Source organism: Gopherus evgoodei, chromosome 1, assembly GCF_007399415.2.
Source record: "Gopherus evgoodei ecotype Sinaloan lineage chromosome 1, rGopEvg1_v1.p, whole genome shotgun sequence".
NCBI classification, from domain to species: Eukaryota; Metazoa; Chordata; order Testudines; family Testudinidae; genus Gopherus; species Gopherus evgoodei.
Window position 1 is genome coordinate 165947578 of NC_044322.1, and position 25693 is coordinate 165973270.

The 25693-nt window shown below is 45.2% G+C and overlaps 1 protein-coding gene across 4 annotated transcripts in view; it reads left to right on the forward strand.

Annotated features, from left to right (window-relative positions):
• RCAN1 (regulator of calcineurin 1) overlaps positions 1–25492 on the forward strand; it is an 83701-nt gene extending 58209 nt beyond the window's left edge. Inside the window, exons 1-5 of one of the 4 annotated variants that reach the window (XM_030578357.1) lie at positions 7968–8242; positions 10691–10864; positions 11766–11855; positions 13594–13753; positions 22540–25492. In XM_030578357.1, the coding sequence (XP_030434217.1) occupies positions 8156–8242; positions 10691–10864; positions 11766–11855; positions 13594–13753; positions 22540–22712 (684 nt within the window). In that variant the 5' untranslated portion in view covers positions 7968–8155 and the 3' untranslated portion in view covers positions 22713–25492. Of the gene's footprint in view, positions 1–7967; positions 8243–10690; positions 10865–11765; positions 11856–13593; positions 13754–22539 lie in introns of those variants that run through there. The other 3 variants (XM_030578340.1, XM_030578366.1, XM_030578348.1) reach the window with 3 other exon arrangements.
• Positions 25493–25693: the final 201 nt, after the last annotated feature.

Here is a 25693-nt window from a genome sequence, read left to right on the forward strand (position 1 = left end):
TCTATTTTTCTCACTAGGATTTAAAGGATGCCTTTTTGCCTCTAACCATCTTTTACTCTGCTGTTTAGCCATGATCGTGTTTTTTGGTGTCTTATTACTTTTTATTTGGGATATACTTTGTTTTATCCTCTATTATGGTGTTAATTGAGAACAACTGCCTAACTACTTTCATGTATGGTTTTGCATGGCACTGCAGGGGACTAACAGGTTTACTTAAAATAGCTGCAGGAGTGCTGTATATTTGCACTGTTTTCCTTGCTGGATGAGAGAGATCAAGGCTGTCAGGTGCCCACAGACAGTCTAATGTCAGGCATAGTTGATCTGCCAATTGTTTTTATGTCACAGGAAGTCCCTCTAGACTTGCCAAAAGGGGCATTAAAAAACCAAAAACATCTAGATTAAAAAACTAAAAAAACCACGCCAAAACATCTGACTGTTAAAATTTATTGCAGAATCATCCTCTTTATATGCATATCTCCTGTTTCTCTGTCATGTTACTTTTTTTAAGCCCCATTTACTGCTAACTTCCAACATAGACTCTTTCACTATATGGGAGGAAAGAAAGTTCTCTAGATCCTTGTCCCTGCTACTCTTTTGTGGATCAGCCAGCAGACGAAGATGTAAAGAAAGTAGCCTCTTGTTAAATTAGTTTCTCTCCTTACAGGAAAGTCTCTTGCTCCTACTGACTGGAAAATTAGAGATGCTCAAAGAGGTTTCTTGTATGTCCCTTGTATGACTAAAATGTTGATAATTTGGTTCAAGTATTCAGGGCATCCATTTACACAGGTGCAGATTACAGTGTGTTTTGGCTGACACTTTGTATGTTCGTCTAACTTGAGTTTGCCTCTCTTTTTTTTTTTTTTTTTTCTTGAGCACTTTCTTCAGTTTTTTTCAGTGTGTGCCTTTAAAAATAACCTCTTATCCAGAGTGCAAAACAGGAATGCAGGCTGTCTTTCACATTCTTTTCTTTAGAATGCCTTTCACACACTTATGCATTCCTGTTCCTTTATTGGGATCTGGGGAAGAGGTTAACTTCAGTTATCACACATGCGCAAAAAATATACTTTCCTGATACCAGACATGTATAGATAATCTTGTTTCCCCCACTTTGAAAAACAAAACCTATCAATGCTATTAGGAAATTTCATTCCAGAATACTCCAGGATAGTGTTTAACCTTTATTATCTTAAACTTTATGTAGTACATAAAAACACGAATGGAAACAGTACATAAACATAGAAAATCAACAACTGTATAGTAAGGTGGGAGTGTTTGGGTTATGAACCTTTTTGAGGTTTGGGGTAAACATTCACCAAATGTAAAAAGGCATCAGCTGGATTATGAAATTCTGGTTTTGTTCCTTGTAGGACAAACATTTCTTTAACAGCATTGTCAATTCTGTAATTACTGATATTACATAGGTTTTTCTCCTTGGTTTCCCAGTCAGTGGTAGCATAAGTGTCAACTTAAAAAAAAGGGATGTTTGTGGCTTTCCTCTTTTTTGGTGCTCCCTTCTCCATATTTGTCTTTCACATGTCCCCTGGAATTCCTGATATCCTTTTATACACCATCTGTGGCTTTGTGTCTCCTTATTCCCCTTCATGTTCCCACTGTTCCACTTGTCTATTCATATTTCCACTATCCGCTTGTTACCTATCTGTGACCCATCAACTCTCTTTTTCCCCAACCCTCCAAAAAAACCCTGCTGCTTGGGCTTCCACTCAGGTCTGCTTTTCTGTCCTGAAACTGCTACCAACTAAGCATCATGGAGGAGAAGCCACTAGAGGGTACAAGAACAGGGGACTGCAGTTTCCAGCCAGCCACTTCTCTACTCAGTGGCAGAAATCAGCTTCTAGAAACTTGGGCGTCATCAGTCACAATCCCTGAGGCTTGGCTGGAAATGAAAACATTAAGAAAGCAGAGCTGCCATGATTCTCTTATCCCATATGCTACTTCTATGTTTGATAGCCCTGTCGCATGTTGAGCAGGTTCCTCTTGCATCCATCTGGTTGCCAGCTGTCTAATCACAGAAACCCAAACACCCCTGCCATGCCACTTCCCTGAGGCCCTGCCCCAGCCACACCCTTTTCCAAGTCCCTGTCCTGCTCACCCCACCCCCACTTCCTCCATTGCTCACTCTCCCTCACTCACTTTCACACGGCTGGGGCAAGGGGTTTGGATGTGGGTGGGGGTGCTGGCTCTGGGCTGGGGCCAAGGGGTTCACAGTGTGGGAGGGGGCTCCAGGCTGTGCCTGGGACAGGGTATTGCGGTGCAGGATGATGTAGTCGGGGTGCAAGCTCTGGGAGAGAGAGTTTGGGTGCTAGAGGGGACTCAGGGCTGGGGGAGGGGGTTGGAATGCAGGAGGGGGTGTGGGGTGTGGGCTCCAGAAGGGGGCTCAGGGCTGGGGCAGAAGGTTGGGATGAAGGGGGGCGTGTAGGCTCTGGGAAGGAGTTTGGGTGCAGGAGATGGCTCAGGGTTTGGGTGCAGGTGAGGGGTGCAGGCTCCGGCCAGGCAACGCTTACCTCGTGTCGCTCCCGGAAGCAGCTGGCATGTCCGTGTGGCCCGTGAGGGGATAGAGGGGTCCAAGCGCTGCTCCTGCCTCCAGGCACCGCCCTCACATCTCCCATTGGCCACAGTTCCCGGCCAATGGGAGCTGCAGAGTCAGCACTTGGGGCTGCTTCCAGGACTGGTGCGAGGCCAGGGCAGGCAGGGAGCCTGCCTTAGCCCCGCTGTGCCACCAGACTTTTAGCGACCTAAAATCTCTGTGTGGCTTCAGTAGTCTCCAAGAGAGAGAGCCCAATTCTGGGAGACTCCTAGCAAAACTAGGAGGGTTGGCAACCCTACTGGATTGTCTTTACATGAGTGCTGCCATTTTCCTGTTCAGCCACAAAAGTCTGAATATCTCAGAGCATGTAGACTGTAGTATGTAGACTGTTTCTTTTAATCAAAATACAGCACCAATGGGTTAGACTCTGTTTTAAACTAATCTCTTACCAACTTCACTTTTCAGATTGAAGCAAAAACAGTTTGTTCTCTGTGAAGTTTTGGAGCAGGACTGTTTAGTTTTTTTTTTTTTTGGAGGGGGGGGGGGGGTTTGGGCAGGGGGGAGGGGCAGAGTTAACTCCTTGGGGCTTAAGTGGTGATGTGCTCTATATTATCCTTGCACCTTAGTTAAGGTTACCGCATGAACTGGTTTATCCCCATACCTATGTGCCTTTGCTGTTTTTAAAAAAGTACTATACATGCATTCAGGAAGCAGGATGCTCTGTTTGTTTTAAGTGCAAGGAGTACAGTACAAGGAATCAATCCTGTGAAATGCTAAACACTTTTATGGAAAGTTGATGATTTTATTGACTTGTATTAGTCACCGAGAAGCCTCAGTCAGGTGTTGAGCCTCAGAAATAATCTCTAGAATGTGGGTGACTGTGCCATCAGGAAGAAACATTAAGTCATCCTGTTTGGGCCATAGTGACAGGAAGAGGAGCATTAGCACAGGAAGACTGATAGGGTTTTTTTATGCCTCATTTCCCATAGAACTAAGTTCTCCTTAGTTCCATTACCTCTTATGGAAACTGCTTTTGTGAGAAAATGCTGTGTGTGTTTTCCATAGCAAATTAAGGTCCAGTCCTGTTTCCATGAAGTCCCAAGAGGAATGCTACCCATTGACATGAGTGGGAGCAGGATTAGGCCCTAAAACAATGTACAGTAACTCCTCACTTAGTCATCCCAGTTAACGTTGTTTCATTGTTATGTTGCCCATCAATTAGGGAGCATGCTCGTTTAAAGTTGTGCCATGCTCCCTTATAACATTGTTTGGAAGCTCCCTGCTTTGTCCCCTCCTTGCAAAAACAGCAGCCCTTTGGAGCTAGCTGATGGGGGCTTGGAACCAGGGTGGACCAGCAGCCCCTTATTAGCTCCCCACTCCCCTAAGTTCCCTGTGCAGCAGTTGGCCAGCAGGCTATCAATTGTCGGCAGTTCAGCTGTCCCTCCCCCCACTGCTGTGTGCTGCTCCTGCCCTCTGCCTTGGAGCTGCTCCCGGGAGCCTCTTGCTTGCTGTGCAGGAGGGTATGAGGAGTGCTAATGTCAGGGTGCCCCCCTATCTCCTATACCTTATCTCCATGGGGGGTGGGAGGGGATGCTACAGGGCTCAGGACTGAGGGAGCTTGCTGGCAGCAGCTGCTGTCTCAATTTGCTAGTCTACTTAAAAAGGCAATGTACTTAAAGTGGGGTCAGCATCCTTAAAGGGGCAATGGAAGTCTCTCTCACACGCTGTGTGTGTCTCTATCTCTCTCTGCCATGTTGTCTCCCCTCCCTCCATTCGTGCTGCCTTGTAGAGTGTGAGGCTACATTAGCAACAGTATGTTAACCCTTGAGGACTGAGCCGACTGCTAGTTCATCACTTAGCGGTAAGGCATTCCCTGGGAAATATCCCACCCTCTGACTTCACCGCCTCAACCAAGCTTCATAATCATCATTGCTGTGCACAGTATTAAATTGTTTAAAACGTATACTGTGTGTGCGATGTAAAATATAGTCTTTTGGGAACATAACAATGTTGAGCGAGGAGTTACTGTATCTAGAATAGTTGTTACATGGTCAAAAAGTCTTGTCTCTTAGTTGACCCACCACATTCAAATACAACATCATGCTTTGGGCAGACTACTACTAATACACTTACTATGCCATGAAGGTGATATTCAGGAAAAAATAGTTTCTGAGTAGAAATAAACTGAATATATAACTCTGCAGTAAGAACTAGAATAAATTGACTAAGTATGTGGTCAGTTAATGCTGTGATATCACAGTTGTGATTTTAAGTTGACTTGTTCAGTTCATTGCTGAAAGCTGGATTTCTGGGTATATCAGTATAGAAAAATTTTTAAATGAGTCATCCACTTTTGAAGTAAGTGGGGTTTGGGATATATATTTATATTCAAAGAGGTATTCTTGCCTTTAGAGTTCTTAAAATACTTTTGTTCACTCCATATGATGAAAATGGCAGGCATTACTGGCAAAGAAAATGCTGGCGTTAATATTTTTATATAACTTGCAATTAGGCAACAAATCAGAGCATTTAATGTTTTCCTGTCTTGGAAGGTTTTTACAGTAAAAGCTGTGTTATCCGGCACTTCACCAGCCAGAAAGCACTGTAAACCAGCATTTCTGATCTTCATTTGAAAGTCCGGTTTATAGTCCGGTTGGTGGCAGGCTCCCTACCTGGCTCTACATGCGAGGGTGACCTAGAGGAGATTGGGCTAAAAGAAATCTGATGAGGTTCAATAAGGACAAGTGCGGAGTCCTGCACTTCTGATGAAAGAATCCCATGCACTGCTACAGGCTGGGGGACCGACTCGCTAAGCAGCAGTTCTGCAGAAAAGGACCTGGGGATTACAGAGGATGAGAAGATGGATATGAGTCAGCAGTATGTCCTTGTTGCCAAGAAGGCTAACGGTGTAATGGGCTACATTAGTAGGAGCATTGCCAGCAGATTGGGGGAAGTGATTATTCCCCTCTGTTCGGCACTGGTGAGGCCACATTTGGAGTATTGCGTCGAATTTTGGGCATCCCACTATAGAAAGGATGTGGACGAATTGGAGAGTCCAGCGGACAGCAACAAAAACTATTAAGGGACTGGGGCACATGACTTACGAGGAGAGGCTGAGGGAACTGGGCTTATTAGTCTGCAGAAGAGAAGAGTGAGGGAGGATTTGATAGCAGCCCTCAACTACCTGAAGAGAGGTTTCAAAGGGGATGGAGCAAGGCTTTTTTCAGATGAACTCAGAGCAATTTGTGCTTTTGAAAATTTCACCATTAAGTGCCTATATATGGGCTTGAGAGCCTAATTTTAGGCTCATAGTTTTGAAAACTTTGGCCTGTGTACAAAATATTTTACAGTAATTTAATGTATTGAAAGTGTAAACAAGTGTAAAAAAGGTAAAGCAGTTTTGTTTTGAAGTGACAAAGATTTTGTACACATTAAGAACTTTTAGCCTCTGGTGCTGCAAATACTTGTGCACATACTTAACTAAGCTGATGAGTAGTCCCACTGAAATCAAAGGGACTCTTCATTTAAGTAAAGTTATGTGCTGGTTTTAGTCCTTGTCCTACAAACTCTTAATCGTCCTTGTTTTGTTTTTTGCCTGTAGCTGCTTTGTAAAATTCAAATAGATGACAGTGAAACCCAGTTATAACACAATGTTTGGGGTCCAAAAACTTCCATCGCGCTAAATGCAGGGTCACAGTATAGTGGGGTTTCAAACCAGTTTGTCAATGGTCCCCAACGCGTGCATTGATATGCGCCACCTAGTGCCCGGCACGGGAGAGGAGCTGCGGCCCCCCGCCTGCTGGGGACAGAGAACTCCCAGGGCTGCGGGCGCCAGTGCTCTCTGTCCCCGGCAGGCATGGGGCCGCAGCTTCTTTTGAAGCCGGAGAGACGCCCCGGCCCCATGCCTGCCAGCAGAGAGGGCTTTAGACCAGTTCCACCAATTCCCCCGAATCGGGCCCTGCGCCTAAGAGGATCCCACGCCCAGTGAGAATCCCTTTCCTGGCTAGAGGCGCCTTTTTAATTTTTACTCACCTGGCAGCGCTCCGGGTCTTCGGCAGCACTTCAGCAGTGGTTCCTTCAATGCCGCCAAAGACCTGGAGTGAGTGAAGGACCTGCCCTCGAAGTGCCGCCGAAGACTTGGAGCACCGCCTGGTGAGTACAAGCCCCACATGTTTTTGTTTGTTTGTTTTTGCATGTGGGTTTTTTTATTTTCTTTGTCATCCCTGCGGAGCCCCGTCGAAACTGTTCAAATTGGGCCCCGCACTTCCTAAAGCCAGCCCTGCCTGCCGGAGACAGAGAGCACCGGCGCCCGCAGCCCCAGAGAAGCTGGAGAGAAGCTGCAGCCCTGCGCCTTCTGGGGACAGAGAGCACTGGCACCCGCAGCCTCGGAGTTCTCTGTCCCCAGCAGGTGCAGGGCTGCAGCTTCTCTCCCCTGCGATGGTGTTGGGGACCACTAGTACAGTACTGTATTATGCTTAAAGAGGAGCCAACCTATGATCGCGTTATGTGATTTCGCGTTATAGGGTGGTGCGTTATTGCGAGGTTTGACTGTACCTTAATTGTAGTATATTTTATTCTAAAATAAACTAAAAAAAGCATTTGTAATTTTGTTCGTTAGATTAAAATTTATAGTTGCAATAGCACAGATTTTCAAATTAGCTTTACAAAGGCTCCATCTGATCTGATATAAATATTTTAAGTTAGTGACTTAAATAGCCTTGATTTAAATCTCTCCATCTTCTCTATTCCCTGGAAACTTTCTCCAGACAACACTCTGAATTCATTGAACAGGAGATATAAGTGTAGGCTTTACGGTTTTACAGCAATGAGAATTAGGGTTTTGTATTAAAATCCTAGTAGTAAACTACTAATTGAATTGTTGTATGATTTCATATTACAGGACCTTGAGACCATAAGAGAATCAAATAAAGTGGAAGCAGGAAATTAATCCATAAAGTTTAATTGGAAAAAGTATTTCAAAATGAATTTCCACTATAAAATATTTCATTGGAAAAAAATATTTTTTCAAAATAAATTTCCTCTAATCCCCAATTTAAAACTTCTTGTATGTTTTGGAAAGTACAAGGACTAAATTTACTGAGGGATTTGTTTTCTGGTTTGCAAAGTCTTGAAATTTCCCTGCTGGCTAATTACTGCTTATTACTGTAACACTGACATTGGTCCTGTAGCAGTAACATTTTCCATCTTAAGATGGGTTGGCCCATTCAAGTGAAGAGCATGTTGTCTGAGTGCTGAATGGAATTACTACCAGTGGAAACTATGCTGCAAGAGGAGTTGATAAAGCAGCTGCTGTGCAAACCTCAGCTGTTTTTTCCATCTTCCAAAGAAAAGTTAATTAGCATAGGAAAGCTGACTAATGTGCTGATCTCACCTCTTTCCAGTAGACGCTTACATTTTGTCCCTTCCTGCCTTAAAGCATGCAGGACTTTGTTCAGGAATTTGCTGTCACTTACGGGATGGACTGAAAGCTTTTTTGAGGGGGTTGGACTTTTTCCTTTATAAACACAGTCTACAGAACCAACAGCTTCTTTAAAAGTAATTGCCTTGGATTTGTGTTGAACTGCTAACGTTGCTTTAGTGAAGCACAAAATGCATTTTAGGAACCTTAACTACAGTTTTGGTTCCCTAATTGCCTATGTGGCAGACAGTGATGTCTTCAATCAAATTGAAATGAGGGTAAGGCTTTTTAAAGTTGAGTTTTAGTTCTGTTAACTGCTTAAATACTGGAGGATAGGTGCTGTTCTGAAATAATTGAAAAATACTGTGCTGTTTAAAACATTAAACAGATAATGCTTAAGAAGTAGGGAAGAACTATTTCAGAGGTTAACAGGTTGTAGTCTGCAAATATGTATTTCATAAGTTATGTTTCAGTCTTAAATTCCATGTGATACATTAAGATCTTTGTCTTCTGCTTTTTCAAATACTTGTAGTCCGTCCATAAAAATACTGTGTTTATATGTGTGAGAGTATGAGTTGAAAAAATGTCATTTGAAGGCATTTTCAATAATGTTCAGATTTAAAATGTTGCTAATAGGATCATTTATATTAGAATATATTAAGATGTTTAAATTACATGGTGTAGCACTGTAATTGTTACGATTGGTGATACTGCTGTAGTGTTGGAATGCTACATAATACAATCACTCCAGTTATCTAACTGATGAGAATGAAGGAGTAACAAACACACAAATGTTGGACTTACAGCAGTGAATTCTTGATTAGCTGTCTTAAGATACCTGTCAGGCACAAAACAATTGGATTTTATTAGTAGACACTGATGCTAACATCTGATTTCATCTGGAAGTTGGATCTGTGAGGTATTTTATAATGCTGCAGACTTTTCTTTTTGGCTAACATAAAATTGAAGGTACCATATATTTCATTAATCATGCAGAAGGTCTCCAAAGGTTTAGTGGTGCATATGAATTCTGAATTATAGACCAAACTTTTTCTGAATAGATATGAATGAGGTATTGGTGCACCAAGTAGTGTAAAATATAGAAAAAAGATAAATACAGGCTTAGATTTCAGAAATACAAAGCAGCTTTCTTTCCAGTGTAGAAAGCTAACAATAACAAGTAATTCCTGTGCTAAAGGTTCTATTTTTGAGAACTGTATTAAAACTACTTGGAGTTTACATACAACTTGCTTTTATTAGAACACTAAGTGTAGCCCAACAAGAGACAGGAAAGTTTTGAGTTAACATGCATTCATGAAATATTTGGCTTTTCTCTAATAAATATTTGTTACTTAGTCTTGGGATATCAGTAGCAAGTTGTTGTGAGTTAGTACCAGACTTAGCTTAAATAAAAACTATAACCAAAGGTTTATATAAGAGAATAATGAAATTAAGTGTTCTAGAAAACAATTTATTACGCTATTTTGTTATACCCTTCTATGTAGCCTCATCCAAAACTCAATGATTAAACTGAATGCAGTCGAAAGATGAACATGAAGTCAGAACATTCTGATCAGTAAGATTCTGTGAAATAGTAACATATAAAATGTCAATACATAAAACATAACTTACTACTAAGGGCTGTACATAGCGAGTCATTGTGCTTAAAATAAGTCTGAAACAGCAAGCATGCCAGCCATAGACTCATTTTTCGCTTCCCCTCCCCTCAGCACCCTGAAGTAAAAATGGAAACATTCTTCATAAATAATGTAAGAATAGCTGAGTTTGGTTTGGATAGCTGCCCCATGTGCTCTAAAAGCTCAAACATTAGTTACACAAATAGTAAGACTGCCAACTTTTGATGGACTTACTCTCGTACTGTCATCCAGATAGGATGGCTAAGTCATTGGGCCACAGTGATAAAAGTACAAGGTTTCGGAGTTAGAAGGGCTGGGTTCTGTTCCCACTCTGCAACAAATGTACTGTTTTAACCTTCGGCAAGGCCCTTACCTCTGTTTCCACATCTGCATAATTAGAACAATACTTTCTTTACTTAAAGGAGTTAAGTCTTCATTTGTAAAGGTCTTTGAGATCCATAGATGGAGGGTGTTATAGAATTACTGTGTGTCATTATAACTGAAGTTTTCTTAAGCACACTTCATTTCCCTAAATTAAAAGCAAGTACAAAAAATAGTTTCATATGTCATAACATTACTGAGGTGTCTGGTTACCTTAAAAGCAAGCATATTTTAGTACAGCACAATATTCAGTTTTCATGTCTACCGAACAGGGGTTTTATTTGAGTAAGGACTTGTGACCCTCAATTTACTTTTTATAGATATTTCTATATAAACTAAACTAAGCAATTAAAACTCCATGATCTTCATGACTTGTGAATAGATCTTTTTTTGCATGCCACAAAATGGAGTCAGAAGTCAGTAGACCTGCAACATATTTAACTTTTTTGTAATCTTTTCTTCTACCTTGAAGGCAGTATTATTTCAGCAAGAAAAAAAGCAGCTGCTGTGTTGTAAATAAACGATTGGTTTATTTTGAATGGCTTGCTGTATTAGCACGCTAAAATATTTTAGCAGATGCTATTAACCATCATAATCACCAATTGTCCTTGAGGGAGTGAGAATAAATCACAAGAAAAAAGGGATGTGGCATGTATATGGCTTGTTTTGTAGTAATAAATAAATAAATATGTATTTATTTATTTACAGGCCAAATTTGAATCTCTCTTTAGAACATATGACAAAGATATCACCTTTCAGTATTTTAAGAGCTTCAAAAGAGTACGAATAAACTTCAGCAACCCTTTATCAGCAGCAGATGCTAGAATCCAGCTACATAAGACAGAATTTCTTGGAAAGGAAATAAAACTGTATTTTGCTCAGGTATGTTTCACCAAGCATTTCTGTGTAAATGTAATCATTTTGCCATTGAATCTTATGCTGTTGTAGTACAACTTTTCACAGGTCTTTAAAAAAATTATGTAACATTCATTAGTGACTAAATTGATTGTCTGGATAAACTGCAAGAAGGACAAGAGACACTTGTTATGGATTTTAATTAGGCCGCAACTTTATTATATAGATGTCTGGGACTACCCAGCACATAAAGTGTATCGTGCAGGAAAATACCTGCTTATTCAAATCAGTTCTCCGGGGCTTCCACCAGCCCTGCTTTGTTTCCATCCAGGCACCCCCAACCAACCCATGGCTTGGACCTTTACCATCCATCACCCTTGTAATAGGATTAAGGTGGGCTATGAGAATGGGGGGGAGATGGGCTCCCTGCCATACCAATCAGAGGAGTCCCCCAACCCCCTCCCCCGTTCTGTTCCTTTATCCAGTACCTCCTTTTAAGTCCTTTTACCAGGCCATTTATCTGGTCACAGGCTGCCTTCCCTATGGAGTACCTGCACTGACCATCCTCCCAACCTTACAAAATAGGTTGCCACCTTTTCTTCTCTCTAGAAGAGGTCCTCCCTCACACCCGCTGTGGGGAAGGCGAAAAAAACATTCCACCAAAGCCAGTTCTGGTGGTGCGGGGAAAATTCCTTCCCAGCCCCCCTTTAAAAGGAGCAACTAGCGTAATGCCCACAGCAGGTCCTAACCCAGCCTGCCATTCACCTCCAATAGGGGAGGGAGGGTGGATGCTGGCTTCCTCCCTGCATGGAACAAAGAGACATGCCCCACCCAGGTTTCATACCTTTATGCATTTCAGATCTCTCATTTCTAGGGGGGAGGGGAAGGAGTCTGCTGCAAAGCTGACCACCGAGCCCTTTTTTTACAGCAGTTTCTGACCTCCTTCCTCCCCCCACACCGTAAAGCAGAGTTGTCCTTCCTGGGTAAACCCCAGAGAAACTCTGGGAGAAAACATCAGGTAGGTCTCTCCAAACTTGGGAGTGTTTGGAGGCTAATGGATATGTTAGGTTTCTGCCTGCTTGTGTATTGTCTCCCCTTTATCCCAAGACAGGCAAACATCTAGTACTCAACACTGTATCATATGAAGAGCTGGTTGCATAAACAAGGGGAGGAGTATATTTTGTAAAATTTCAACTACTTTTTGGAATATTTTATTGAATATAAAAACTTTCTCTCACTACTTTAATTTTTTTCTACTAAAAAAGGAGAGTGTTCATCTCTTCCTAGCTTCTTCTTTTTCATAATGTTATGAAATTTTTCATCAATCTCAATCAAAATGAAATACTGTTGCAAAAACTTGCATTTTACTGGAAATACTTTTTCTGTTGAAGAAATTGACACTTTTCAGCCAGTTTTAATTGAAAATCTAGTAACGCCAGAACTCCTAATGAGACACTTAAAGATATCCAGGGTCATTTTTATAGCTTCTTCTTTTCCAAGCAAGATTATATTGGTGTCAGTAATGACAAAAAAGGCAAATTTTTAATTTCAGATTATTAATCATCATAAAACCAAGATGGTTTTAAAAAACAAAATAGCTAAGATTTCACTGGAGGGGGAGGAGGAGATGTCACTGAAAGCATGTCTTCTCATTGCCAAATTGTTAGCAACACTCCCTAGATATTCTGCATCACTATAGTGCAGCTATAGAAGATTCTGTGGCTGCTTCAAATATATTTATTTAATGGAATGGAAGGCTTTATTGAATTAAATCCCAATAACTCGTACAGTAAAAGCTGTATTATCTGGCCCTGTACCAGCTGGAAAGCTCTATAAACGGGCATTTTTGATCTCGATAGAAAGTCTGGTTTATTGTCTGGTTGGTGCGGGGCCGGCAGGCTCCCTACCTGGCTCCACGCGGTTCCCCAGTAGCGGCGACATGTCCCAGCCATTCCTAGGTAGAGATCGGCCACAAGGCATTTGGGGTGCGAGAATAGGGGATGGGACGTGAGAGGGAGTGTGGGCATGGGCTCTCGGAGGGAGTTTGGGTGCAGGATCCAGGGGAGGGAGGGGGTGCTTACCTCAGGATGCTCTTCCAAGCAACGACCTGTCCCAGCTACTCCTAGGCGGAGGTCCAGCAGACGGCTCTCTGCACTGCCCCTACCCTGCCCACTGGCTCCACATCTCCCACTGGCTGGGAACCAATGGGAACCTGCACCCAAACTCCCTCTTTCTTAACCAGCATTTTTCACTTACTGGCGCCCCCCATTATCCCAACATGCCAGATTTTAAAAGTTTTTACTGTACTAATATTGTGTCCCTTGTGTTAATTAGTTTTGTTTGAGGTGTTTAATATATACGTTTATATCTTTAAAGATGCTACAGGGATTTGTACTGACAACATAGTTGGCAGCTTGAGTAGTGATAGTTATAGCTTTGGAACCTGGGGACCTTACAGCCTCTGTTTAATTTCCCTCTATTTCGGTCTTTTAGGAGCAAGATTTTTCTCTGATGAAATAACTATATATTAAAACAAAAACAAAACAAAACAAAAAAACAGATGTGCACATTTCCCTGCATGTTTTGTCAGCATGGTAGTTTTAAATTTGTATGTTCGATATGTTATCACACATTGTTACATACTGCCACCTTAAGTGCTTGTTGTAGTGCGATATCTGTTCAAATATAAAATTCCATGCAAATGACTGATTAATAGAAAATTAAAAGTTATAGTTAAGTTTGTTTTATTCTTCCAGACTTTGCACATTGGAAGCTCACGTTTGGCTCCACCAAAACCAGACAAACAGTTTTTGATTTCACCTCCAGCCTCTCCTCCTGTTGGTTGGAAACAAGTAGAAGATGCTACGCCAGTCATTAACTATGACCTTCTCTATGCTATCTCCAAGCTAGGGCCAGGTAAGAAGAATTCTGAGCTTGAAGTTTTAATACTTGTGCTTGAGTAAAAAATGCCTTGAAATATTAGTAATAATTCAAAAATCTCCCCCCCAAAGAGATCTGTTCATTATCAATTAAATTACTAACTACAGAAAACACTCTGAAGTTTTTCATGTCAAGGATTGTTTTCTGAAATCACTTTTTTGTATCAAAAAGATAAAAATTTCCATAGAAATATCCTTGCCAGAACAAAACGTTCTTGCTGAGCCATACAGCATGAATTGCATTACAATTTACTAATCTCATGAAGGTCATGACCTTACATACTGCATACTACTCATTTTTCTAAACGTTTTAATTAGGTCTGACCAGCCAGTAGTTTTAGCGAAGCTACTTACTTTTTTTATGCCAAGATTTAAAATAAAATTGTAACTGTAACCTAAGTTTCCCCAGAAATAAATGAAACTTGTAAAATGTTTATATTTTAACTATATAACTGCCTCGTTTTCTTAAGCAGTGTTGCTGTTGTTCAACCATGTGACAGTAAATTAATAATGTACATATCTCTAGATACTTTCATCAGAGGATTTGCAGATGTTGCACACATTAAGTGTCACACCACTGTGACGTGCTGTATCCATTTGATAGAGGTTTTTTTTTACATCAGAGAGGGTAAGTGACTTATCATACAGTGAGTCAGTGGCAGAGGGGAATAGAGGAAGCTCTAAGAGCCTGGCTCCCATTTAAGTGCAGAGCTGGCTTCTTTGTTCTGTGGGAGCTCTCATCAGTTCTCGGTAGAACTATTTGGGAAGACCTGTGCAAGGGACACCTTACTGACTGTCCAGCTTGGCTTGCTCATTGGTTCCCTAAAATAGTTGATGTCTCAAGCACCATAGTTTGCATGGTGATGCAACAGCTAAGATACTGAGGTCTTAAAAGCATGAGGATAAAGCATACCAAATTGAGTGGAGCAGAAGAAAGTGACCAGAGGAACAAATTTAGAAATATGAGTGCTGGTTTCTTTCCCCTACCTCCCTCTCTTACAGAAAAGGTATTTGAAAATAATAAATTGTAGAATTGTTTCTGATGGACACTGTCAAATAACTAATCAATGGACATAACAAAATTATAACACAACATATCTAAATGCTGTAAAATCCCTTCTAGCCAGTTCTGTTATTACATAGGAATCCCAGGGCAGAATTCAGCCCTTTAGGTTTTGCTGATCAAAACCATATCTAACTTCATTAACTTCTGCCAGTGGAAGCCTTGGAAAAAATCTGCCTCTGTGGTTTTTTAAATCTTCATGGTATGGAGATGGACAGTTCTCCTGAATGGTCAGATTTGATCATACTGTTCAAATTTTGCGGATGAGACACACCTGGTAGGCTTGCAAACACTTTGGAGGTTAGAGCTGAAATTCAAAGGGATCTTGATAAATTGGAGAACTGGGCTATGGACAACAAATGTAAGGTGCTATACTTTGGGAAGAAAAACCATATGCACAAGTACAGAATGGGGGATAACTGGCTTGGAAGCAGCACTGCTGAGAAGATCTGGTAGTTGTGGATCACAAACTTAACATGAGTGAACAATGCGATGTTGCAAAAAAAGCAAATGCAATTTTAGGTTGCAGTAACAGAGGCGTAGCATGCAAGTCACAGGAGGTGATAGTACTGCTCTGCTTGGTGCTGGTTAGTCTTCATCTGGAGTTGTGTGTCCAGTGTTAGTCACTGCTGTATAGAAAGGTTATAGAGAAACTGGAAAGGATCCAGAAGCAAGCAACAAAGATAATCAAAGGGATAGAATGCAAGCCATATGAGCAAAGGCTGAAGGAACTGGGTATGTTTAGTTTGGAACAGCGTAGATGATGTGAGGACATGACTGCAGTCTTCAAATACTTGAAAGGCTGCCATAAAAAAGATGGAGAAAAGATGTCTCTCTTGCCACAGAGGGCAGGACAAGAGGCAGTGGGTTCAAACTGCAGCATAGAAGATTTTGATTAAATCTCAGGAAATACTTCCTGACTGTAAGAACAGTAGGACAATAGAAGAAACTACTTAATGAAAGCTGCTTCACTGGAGGGTTTTGAAAGGAGGCTGGATAGCTGTCTGTCTTGGATGGTTTAGACACAACAAATCCTGCATCTTGGCAGCAGGTTAGAGTAGATGATCCTTGCTGTCTCTTCTAAACCTCTGGTTCTTCTTCGAGTGATTGCTCACATCCATTCCAGTTAGGTGTGCGCGCCGTGCGTGCACGTTCGTCGGAAACTTTTTTACCCTAGCAACTCCAGTGGGCCGGCAGGTCGCCCCCTAGAGTGGCGCCGCCATGGCGCTCTATATATACCCCTGCCGGCCCGCCCGCTCCTCAGTTCCTTCTTACCGCCGTGTCGGTCGTTGGAACTGTGGAGCGCGGCATAGCTGTCCTCCACGTCCCTAGCTCTCCTAGTTATCTATCGTTTATCTATCGTTCATCTCTAGTTCCATTATAGTTGTTAATTAGTTTAAGTAGATAGTTTAGTTAAATAGTTGTTAAGTAGTTCTTCGCCGGGGGCTTAGCCCTTCCCGGCACCCGGCGTCAGGCTCATGCCTGTTTCGCCGGGCTTCAAGCAGTGTGCGGCCTGCAAGAAGCCCATGCCTACCAGCGATCCCCACGAAGCGTGCCTGAAGTGCCTCGGGGAATCGCACAGATCCGACAAGTGCCGCATCTGTAAGGCTTTTAAGCCGAGGACAAAGAAGGAGAGGGATCAGAGGCTCCGAACTCTCCTAATGGAGGCGGCACTTGACCCGTCGGCTTCGCAGGCCGTGGTATCGGCACCGGATCGCTCCGGCACCGAGAAGACTCCTCGGCACCGACCCTCTCCGGCACTGGAGTCAGAGCCAAGGCCGTCGAAGTCTGATACTCCGGCCAGGCAGACCCGGCTTGAGCGCCCGGCCTCGACATCGGCCGCGGCGCCGCCGGCACCGTCAACACCGTTGACTCCGGGCCCGGCGGGTCCGTTGAGTCCGGTGCCGCCGAGCTCCCCCATGAGATCTGGGGTTGAGATAGTGGTCCCATCCACACCGGAGACCTTCGCCTCGGCTCGGGACCTTATTGCCTTGGCTGAGCCCACTCGGCTGCCACCCCCGGTACCTCCGGTGCGGGTCGTGTCCAGAGGCAAGCCCATGATGTCGGCGCCGCCCAGAGACAGTCGTTCGCCATCCAGGTCCCGACGTCTTGGGCGCTCCAGATCCCGACGCCGCTCGCAGTCCCGGCACCGCTCCCCTCAGCGGTACCGGTCGCACTCGCGGCAACGGTCGGCATCGAGGCGGTCGCGGTCAGGCTCCAGTCGGCGACACCGGCACCGCGACTCCAGGAGCAGGTCCCGACGCTACTCGCCGCACCGGTCGACCTCCCGGCACCGAGCTGGTGGCAGGTCCCGGTCTCGGTCGACTTCCCGGCGCCAAGCTGGTGGTAGGTCCCGGTCGACCTCCCGGCACCGAGCTGGTGGCAGGTCCCGGCACCGAAGCGGCGCCCGGTACCGATCAGGATCCCGGCACCGTGACAGATCCTGGTCCCGATCCCGGTCCCGGCACCGATATGACTCCCGGCACCGGTCCCCGGCACCGAGACGATCCTCCGTGCCGGCCCGCGCAGACCCTTACCATCCGGGGTCGGCCCCACCATGGCCCTCGAGACAGCCGTCCGTATCCTCCCAGACGGACAGCGGGTATGCGCTGGGCACCGACCGGCAGGCGGCGCTGTTCGGTGATCCGCCGCTGCAAGACCAAGGCCCACAACAGTGGGGATTCTGGACACCCTGGGCATACCATCAGGCCCAGGGCCCCCAGCAGCTCCCTGCTAGACCGGCGACTGCGGAGCGTAGGGCCCCTGAAGCCTCCTTGTCTCGCCCCCCTCCCTCCCCGGAAGGGGAGGAAGGGTCCAAACAGCAGGACTCCGCTGCGGCTCCGGAGGCAGAGGCGAGGGCTGAGGAAGACCCTCAGTTAGACACTCTCGTGCCTGGGGTCTCATCATCCTCCTCCCCGGATGAGGCGGTGGCAGGTACCTCCTCCAACAGTCCCCCCCCGCTGGATCTCAGGGCGCACCAAGACCTCCTCAGGCGATTGGCTCAAAATCTGAGTCTGCAGGCAGAGGAGGTCTCGGAGATAGAGGATCCAATTGTCACCATCCTCTCTTCTGATGCTCCCACCAGGGTCGCCCTGCCCTTCATACGGACCATCCAGGCCAACGCCAATACTATCTGGCAGTCCCCGGCCTCCATCCCTCCGACAGCGAAAGGAGTCGAGAGAAAGTACATGGCCCCTTCTAGGGGATACGAATATCTACATGTTCACCCGACTCCCGGTTCACTGGTGGTGCAATCGGTGAACGATAGGGAGCGTCACGGCCAGGAGGCTCCAGCCCCCAAATCCAGAGAAGCCAGGCGGATGGACCTCCTTGGCCGTAAGGTGTATTCGGCTGGGGCGCTGCAGCTCAGGGTCTCTAACCAGCAGGCCCTGCTGAGCAGATACGCCTTTAACTCCTGGGTGGCAGTGGACAAATTTAAGGAGCTGCTGCCACAGGATGCTCGCCAAGAGTTTACGGCCATCTTGGACGAAGGCAAGAAGGTCGCACGCACGGCCTTACAAGCCTCCTTGGACGCTGCGGACTCGGCTGCCCGTACCCTCGCGTCAGGAGTTACGATGCGTCGCATCTCCTGGCTGCAGGTTTCCGGCCTTCCGCCGGAGCTCCAGCACACTATACAGGACCTTCCTTTCGAAGGCCAGGGCCTGTTTTCTGATAAGACAGACCCCAGACTCAAGAGTCTAAAAGACAACCGGGTCATTATGCGGTCCCTCGGGATGCACACCCCCGTGACGCAGCGTAGACCCTTTAGGTCGCAACAACAGCAACAACGTAGGCCGTTTTCCCAGTTCCGCCAGCGGCAGGACCTTTACAGGCGCCGCGGCAGGAACGGCAGGCGCAGGCAGTCTGGGAACCAAGGGGGGCAGAACCAAGGCTCCTCAAAACCCCCGCCTGGTCCTAAGCCTTCATTTTGAAGGTGCGCCCGAGGGCGCGGTAACAGTTTCCCCTATGGATCCTTCCCCCCCATTTTCCAACCGCCTTTCGTTTTTCCTCCCGGCGTGGTCCCAAATAACATCGGACCGCTGGGTCTTGAGCATGGTGCAGACGGGATACCGCCTGCAGTTTGTTTCATTTCCTCCTTCCCGCCCTCCTTCCTCGTCCCTCTTCAGGGACCCCTCTCACGAGCAATTCCTTCGGCAGGAGGTGCAGACGCTCCTCAGCAAAGGAGCTATAGAGGCGGTTCCGGAAAACGAGAAAGGCAAGGGGTTTTATTCCCGCTACTTTCTGATCCCCAAGGCCAAGGGGGGCCTCAGGCCTATCCTCGACCTGCGAGAACTCAACAAATACCTCGTGAAGTTGAAGTTCCGCATGGTATCCCTGGGGACCATTATTCCATCCCTGGATCCGGGAGACTGGTACGCCGCCCTCGACATGCAGGACGCGTATTTCCACATTGCCATTTGGCCGCGCCACAGACGCTTTCTCCGCTTCGTTGTGGGGGCTCTTCATTATCAATTTGCAGTCCTCCCATTCGGCCTGTCCACGGCCCCGAGGGTGTTTACAAAATGCATGGCAGTTGTCGTGGCGCATCTTCGGCGCAACCGTGTCCACGTGTTCCCTTATCTGGACGACTGGTTGATTCGGGGCACGTCGGAACAGCAGGTCAACAGCCATGTCCACATGATCACCGCCATGTTTGCAAGTCTGGGCCTCTTGATAAACACAGACAAGTCCACTCTGAGGCCCACGCAGAAGGTGGAATTTATCGGGGCCGTCCTGGATGCCACTGTGGGCAGGGCCTCGCTGCCTCTGCAACGGTTCCAGACCATGGCGGCGATCGTTCAACGTTTGCGGTCAGCCCCATTGACGTCAGTGAGGACATGTCTAACCCTGTTAGGCCACATGGCGGCGTGCACTTTTGTGACCGACTACGCTCGGCTCCACATGAGGCCTCTCCAGCTGTGGCTTATCAGTCATTACAGGCCGGCAAGGCAACCTTTAGACATGTTAGTCACAATCCCCCAGAAGGTCTTAGATTCTCTCGGCTGGTGGTTAGACCAGTCCGTATTATGTGCGGGTCTTCCCTTTCACCCCTCTCAGCCCTCGGTATCCCTGACAACGGATGCCTCAGATCTAGGCTGGGGGGCCCACCTAGGGACCCTGCGGACACAGGGCCTGTGGTCCCAGGAGGAGGTGGGGCTCCACATCAACATGCGGGAGTTGAGAGCGGTCCGCCTTGCTTGTCAAGCGTTTTGTCATCAGCTTCAGGGTCGTTGTGTCGCCGTGTTCACGGACAACACGACGACCATGTACTATATCAACAAGCAGGGAGGCACCAGGTCCTCCTCCCTGTGCCACGAGGCGATACGACTCTGGGACTTTTGCGTAGCCCACTCCATTCACCTCAGGGCTTCCTTCCTCCCTGGAGTACGGAACACTCTGGCAGATCGATTGAGCAGATCCTTCCTGTCACACGAGTGGTCCCTTCGCCCGGACGTCGCTCTCTCCATTTTCCGGAGGTGGGGTTATCCCCGGGTGGACCTCTTCGCGTCCAAGGGGAACAGGAAGTGCCAAGCGTTCTGCTCCTTTCAGGGCAGGGAGCCGGGGTCGATAGCGGATGCCTTCCTCATCCAGTGGTCAACCCACCTGTACTATGCATTTCCCCCGTTCCCTCTGGTCCACAAGGTCCTCCTGAAGGTGCGCAGGGACAGGGCTCTCGTGATCATGGTGGCCCCGGCATGGCCCAGGCAGCACTGGTACACCATGCTGCTGGACTTGGCCATAGCCGACCCAGTTCCCCTGCCCCTTCATCCGGACCTGATTACCCAGGACCACGGGACCCTCTGTCACCCAGACCTGCAGTCGCTGCACCTAGCGGCGTGGCTCCTGCGTGGCTGACTGGTTCCGAGCTGCGCTGCTCCACGCCTGTGAGAGAGGTGCTCTTGAGCAGCAGGAAACCGTCCACAAGAGCCACATATTCGGCGAAATGGAAGCGCTTCTCCTGTTGGTGCGTAGAGAGAAATCTCCGCCCTATGGAAGTTTCGGTAACCGAAATCTTAGACTACGTTTGGTCCCTCAAAGGGCAAGGTCTGGCCTTATCGTCGTTGCGAGTCCACCTAGCAGCTATCTCCACCTTTCACCCGGGTGCGGACGGTCGCTCCATTTTTTCTCACCCGACGGTGTCGAGATTCCTTAAAGGGCTGGAACGTTTATTCCCTAACGTCCGTCCCCCTGCTCCGACCTGGGATCTTAACCTGGTGTTGTCCCGGCTCATGGGGCCCCCCTTTGAGCCGTTAGCTACTTGCTCCCTGCTCTACCTCTCTTGGAAAACTGCCTTTCTAGTGGCTATCACCTCAGCTAGACGGGTGTCGGAGCTCCGAGCTCCTGTGGTAGACCCCCCATATACGGTCTTCCACAAGGACAAGGTGCAGCTGAGACCACACCCTGCTTTTCTGCCCAAGGTGGTCTCAGCCTTCCACGTCAACCAAGAGATTTTCCTTCCGGTTTTTTTCCCAAAACCTCACTCCTCAGGCAGGGAGCAGCAGCTCCACTCGCTGGATGTCCGTAGGGCTCTCGCGTTCTACATAGAGAGGACTAAGCCCTTCCGAAAATCCCCCCAGCTTTTCGTGGCGGTAGCAGATCGTATGAAAGGGCTTCCTATCTCCTCCCAGAGGGTATCCTCTTGGGTTACGTCCTGTATCAGGACCTGTTATGACTTGGCCCATGTCCCTACGGGCCGTGTGACTGCGCATTCTACCAGGGCGCAGGCGTCGTCGCTAGCTTTCCTCGCCCGTGTGCCCATCCAGGAAATCTGTCGGGCAGCGACCTGGTCATCGGTCCACACCTTTGCTTCCCACTACGCCCTGGTCCAGCAGTCGAGGGAGGATGCGGCCTTCGGAACTGCAGTGCTCCGTGCCGCGACTTCTCACTCCGACCCCACCGCTTAGGTATGGCTTGGGAGTCACCTAACTGGAATGGATGTGAGCAATCACTCGAAGAAGAAAAGACGGTTACTCACCTTTGTAACTGTTGTTCTTCGAGATGTGTTGCTCACATCCATTCCACACCCGCCCTCCTTCCCCACTGTCGGAGTAGCCGGCAAGAAGGAACTGAGGAGCGGGCGGGCCGGCAGGGGTATATATAGAGCGCCATGGCGGCGCCACTCTAGGGGGCGACCTGCCGGCCCACTGGAGTTGCTAGTGTAAAAAAGTTTCCGACGAACGTGCACGCGCGGCGCGCACACCTAACTGGAATGGATGTGAGCAACACATCTCGAAGAACAACAGTTACAAAGGTGAGTAACCGTCTTTTCTGATTTGATGATGCACTAAAAAAGGCTTGGTTATCAAAGATGGATGTATAAAATTTGCATGCTGAGAAACCACAAATGCATGCGCAAATGGATATCATTTGTGCACACAAGTGGCTAACTACAACACATGACTGACGGTTAATACCCATACATTTATATGAACACATGCAGTTGTATGTGCAAAGTAGCTGAGCATCAGTCTTTGAAAATGAAGCCTAAAATGTTTGGTGTTGGTTTAGCTACAGTCTGTGAAAGTTTTGCTGCCAAAGTTGACCTGCTAGACCGTAGCTTCAGACTGCCTTGTCAGTAGTATACTATTTGCAAGCTCTTGTTTGTTTGTTTTTTTTCTTTAAATTTAGACTATTTGTTCTGTGCTCACTGTGCAGAATGGAGCCTTTTTGACCAGTTTTGCTAATGTTCTAACTTTCAGGAGAAAAATATGAACTCCATGCTGCAACTGACACTACTCCCAGTGTTGTTGTCCACGTATGTGAGAGTGACCAGGAAAATGAAGTGGAGGAAGAAGAGGAAGGCATGAAGAAACCCAAACCAAAAATTATTCAGACAAGAAGGCCGGAGTATACTCCTACTCATTTAAGCTGAAGTGGTTCTAACTTTCAAGGGTTTCAAGTAAACGTATACAAGAAAAATGCTTACTATGGAAGTGTGAGGTCACAATTTTGGTGGCAGTGGCTGCAGCAGTAGTAGGATTAATTCCAGTGTAATGTTACTCAGAAACACACTGGAAGTTTCCTCATCGTTTTTAATGCTGCACATTGGTTAATATATATGGAACCTAAAATCGGCTTCCAGATCAGAGATAGGGTGATCAGAAAAAGGCATTTTGAGAAAGAAATGATCACTGAAGATACCTTCTTTTTAAGGAATCCTAGGCTGCTTCATTATAAAACAGATGGGGAAAGCTTTCTTTGTTCTATCTCACATGATACACCTCTAATTCATAGGCTAAACATATGTGAAGTACATGTGATACTGAGATGGTTTAAAGATTTGGGAATTGTAAACATTTTTCTTATGTTAGATTGTTTTGTGCGTGTGTATTACTGATGTTCAAAAATAACTTTGCATTATTTTCTATATAGTTTCTCACTTCACACTTTTTGAAATCTGGGAAGTTGTCTTCAATGCTTCTCTCTCAGCATCCTGGGTCTCTTACTGTATGTATGTTTTATTGGTACCCAGTTTCCAGTGAACATACAATTCATGTAGCACCTTATTTTGATGCAATATAATTTGTGTTTTTAAAATTTTAATCTGTTATTAAATGCTTATGTGGGGTTTTATCTAGCAAAGTTATGGAAAAAATTGTGCAATAGGAAAATTGTTCAAGTAAGTGGATTTTAAATTATTTAAACTAAGTTATATGTTTTTAAGTAATACCAGTTCAATTGTTTTGATTTTTCTCCTTTTGAAAAACAAAATTATTAAATAAAGTTGTACTGTATATTCACAGCAATGCACAGTTTTCAGTGAGAAGTATGGCAATGGAACAAAAACCTGAGCTGTATTACTCTTTACATTAACTTGTACATTTTAGCTGGTGCAGTTACACATTTTAACAGTGATTCAACACATGATGTGAAATAGATGACAGATCTATGGTATATTTGAGAGGGATGGAGTGCCTTTTCCCCATTAATTTGTGATGGGATTGTTATACTAGCTGAACTCTTGTATTTTTTCTAATAGCCGTGTCTGTCCAATAAGTATGTATTCTCTTTTGGCTTTGTTTCCGAAACAGGCTGGCATTTAGAAATGCTTAGTACCATGTAATAATGCATGCTTTACCAGTTCAGGTGATGGCTTGCTGTGGGAACAGACAAGCTTTCATTCTGTTTGGTTTGGGTACTGTTTTAAGGACAGTGGTGAATGATGTACAGGCTTTCTGTCATGTTTACATAACAAACAAATACATGCTATACCAGTTCAAGTGTTTCCAAGAATCTGCTTTTAAAATGGAGATTCTAACTTTGAAATATTTCGATCTTTTTTTAAAAATACTCTAATATATTGACAAAATATACTGTTGTGGGAGGACGTGTTTCTCTTCCAGAAGGAGAAGTATTTTGGGGGTTCAGACATCTTTTTAGAAATAAAGACCTTGATCCTCTTTTTGAAGTCAGTGAGAACTTTGCCATTGGCTTCATTAGTAGTAGGACTAGGCTCGGGATGAGCATTGTAGCTGTTATTGCATTAAAATGATATGCATTATTATGTGCCATTTGTGGTTAATGTTGACTTAGGCCGAACATAATACACTTTTGGGTAGAAATAAAACAAATATTATAAAGAATACAATACTGTATGTACTGATGAATTTGTACAATCATTCCAACTGATAATACAGTATAGACTCCACACTACTAAAAGCCTACCATTGTGCTGACCAAGACACACAATGTTATTGTGACCAAAGAGAACAGAAACCTGTTAAACCTCAGTAATAGTCTGAACTTGTAGGGTTTATTCTGATGGATTAGACTTACAGTACATATGCATGCACACAGACTGATGCTGACTTTTGGTTCCTATCTGTGCGAGAGAGAGAGATGCACTCCCCATGTATGTTATGCTATTTGATACAAAGTTTGCAGGTGTAGAATGTCACCCAGCATAGCTTTAGGTCAGGCTGTGTTTTACTGCTGATTTCATATAGTGTATAAATACAGGGTGACATGAGCTACTTTTGTGTTATAGAAGTGGAAACATCAGACTGCAATGCATGACATTTTGTTCTTTTTAAGTGCAGGATACAATGACCAAACTAGAGAAACATCGAAGTACACAAAGGTACTAGTGTAGCTTTCTAACACTGCTGCTAGATCTGATGCAGATATTTTATATCTGCCTTTCATTCAGCACAAAATCTTTGGCCCAATTTCTGTAGCATTCTCCTCCACCTCCTCTTCTGCTACCAGCATAGACCCCAGACACTGGGTGCTGTTACTGTTGCCTCTATGGGACTGCTAAGAAGCATCACTTATCTTCAATAGAAAAGAGAATGTAAAACAAACAGTGACATGATTTTGAATGTTGGTACGCACTGAGACATTTCTGCATGATGGAGGTTGAAGGTAGTCATTCAGAATCAGAACTGTGAATGATTTGGGCTGGCTGCAGTGTCTGCCACTCACAACTGTATTTGTTAACATGGATTTCTGGACAGTAACTGCCCATCTTGCTGTCTGGCCCCAGGTTGTGTATCCTGGCCTATGTCTGTTCTCTCACCACCAATGTGGTGTTATGGATCACTCTGTTTCTGTATGAAAATAACAGCTGTTATGTTAAGACAAACTGGAATCTTATAAGATTGTATAGTATGGGACGTTTAAATTAAAATATTCGGATTGTCTACTTATAAATGTCGTGGTGTTTATGCATGAAACAATAGTTAAAGATTTTGGTGTAAAAAATGCTTAAACTTCAAGCATCCAAAAATATACTTATGTCAGGATAAGGACTTTGTCCCGGCTTACTTGGTATTCTCACATCCTTGCCAGCCAAATTTAATTTTATTAATTACCGGGGTGGGGAAATCCAGTTTGATAGTCTTTTACAACATT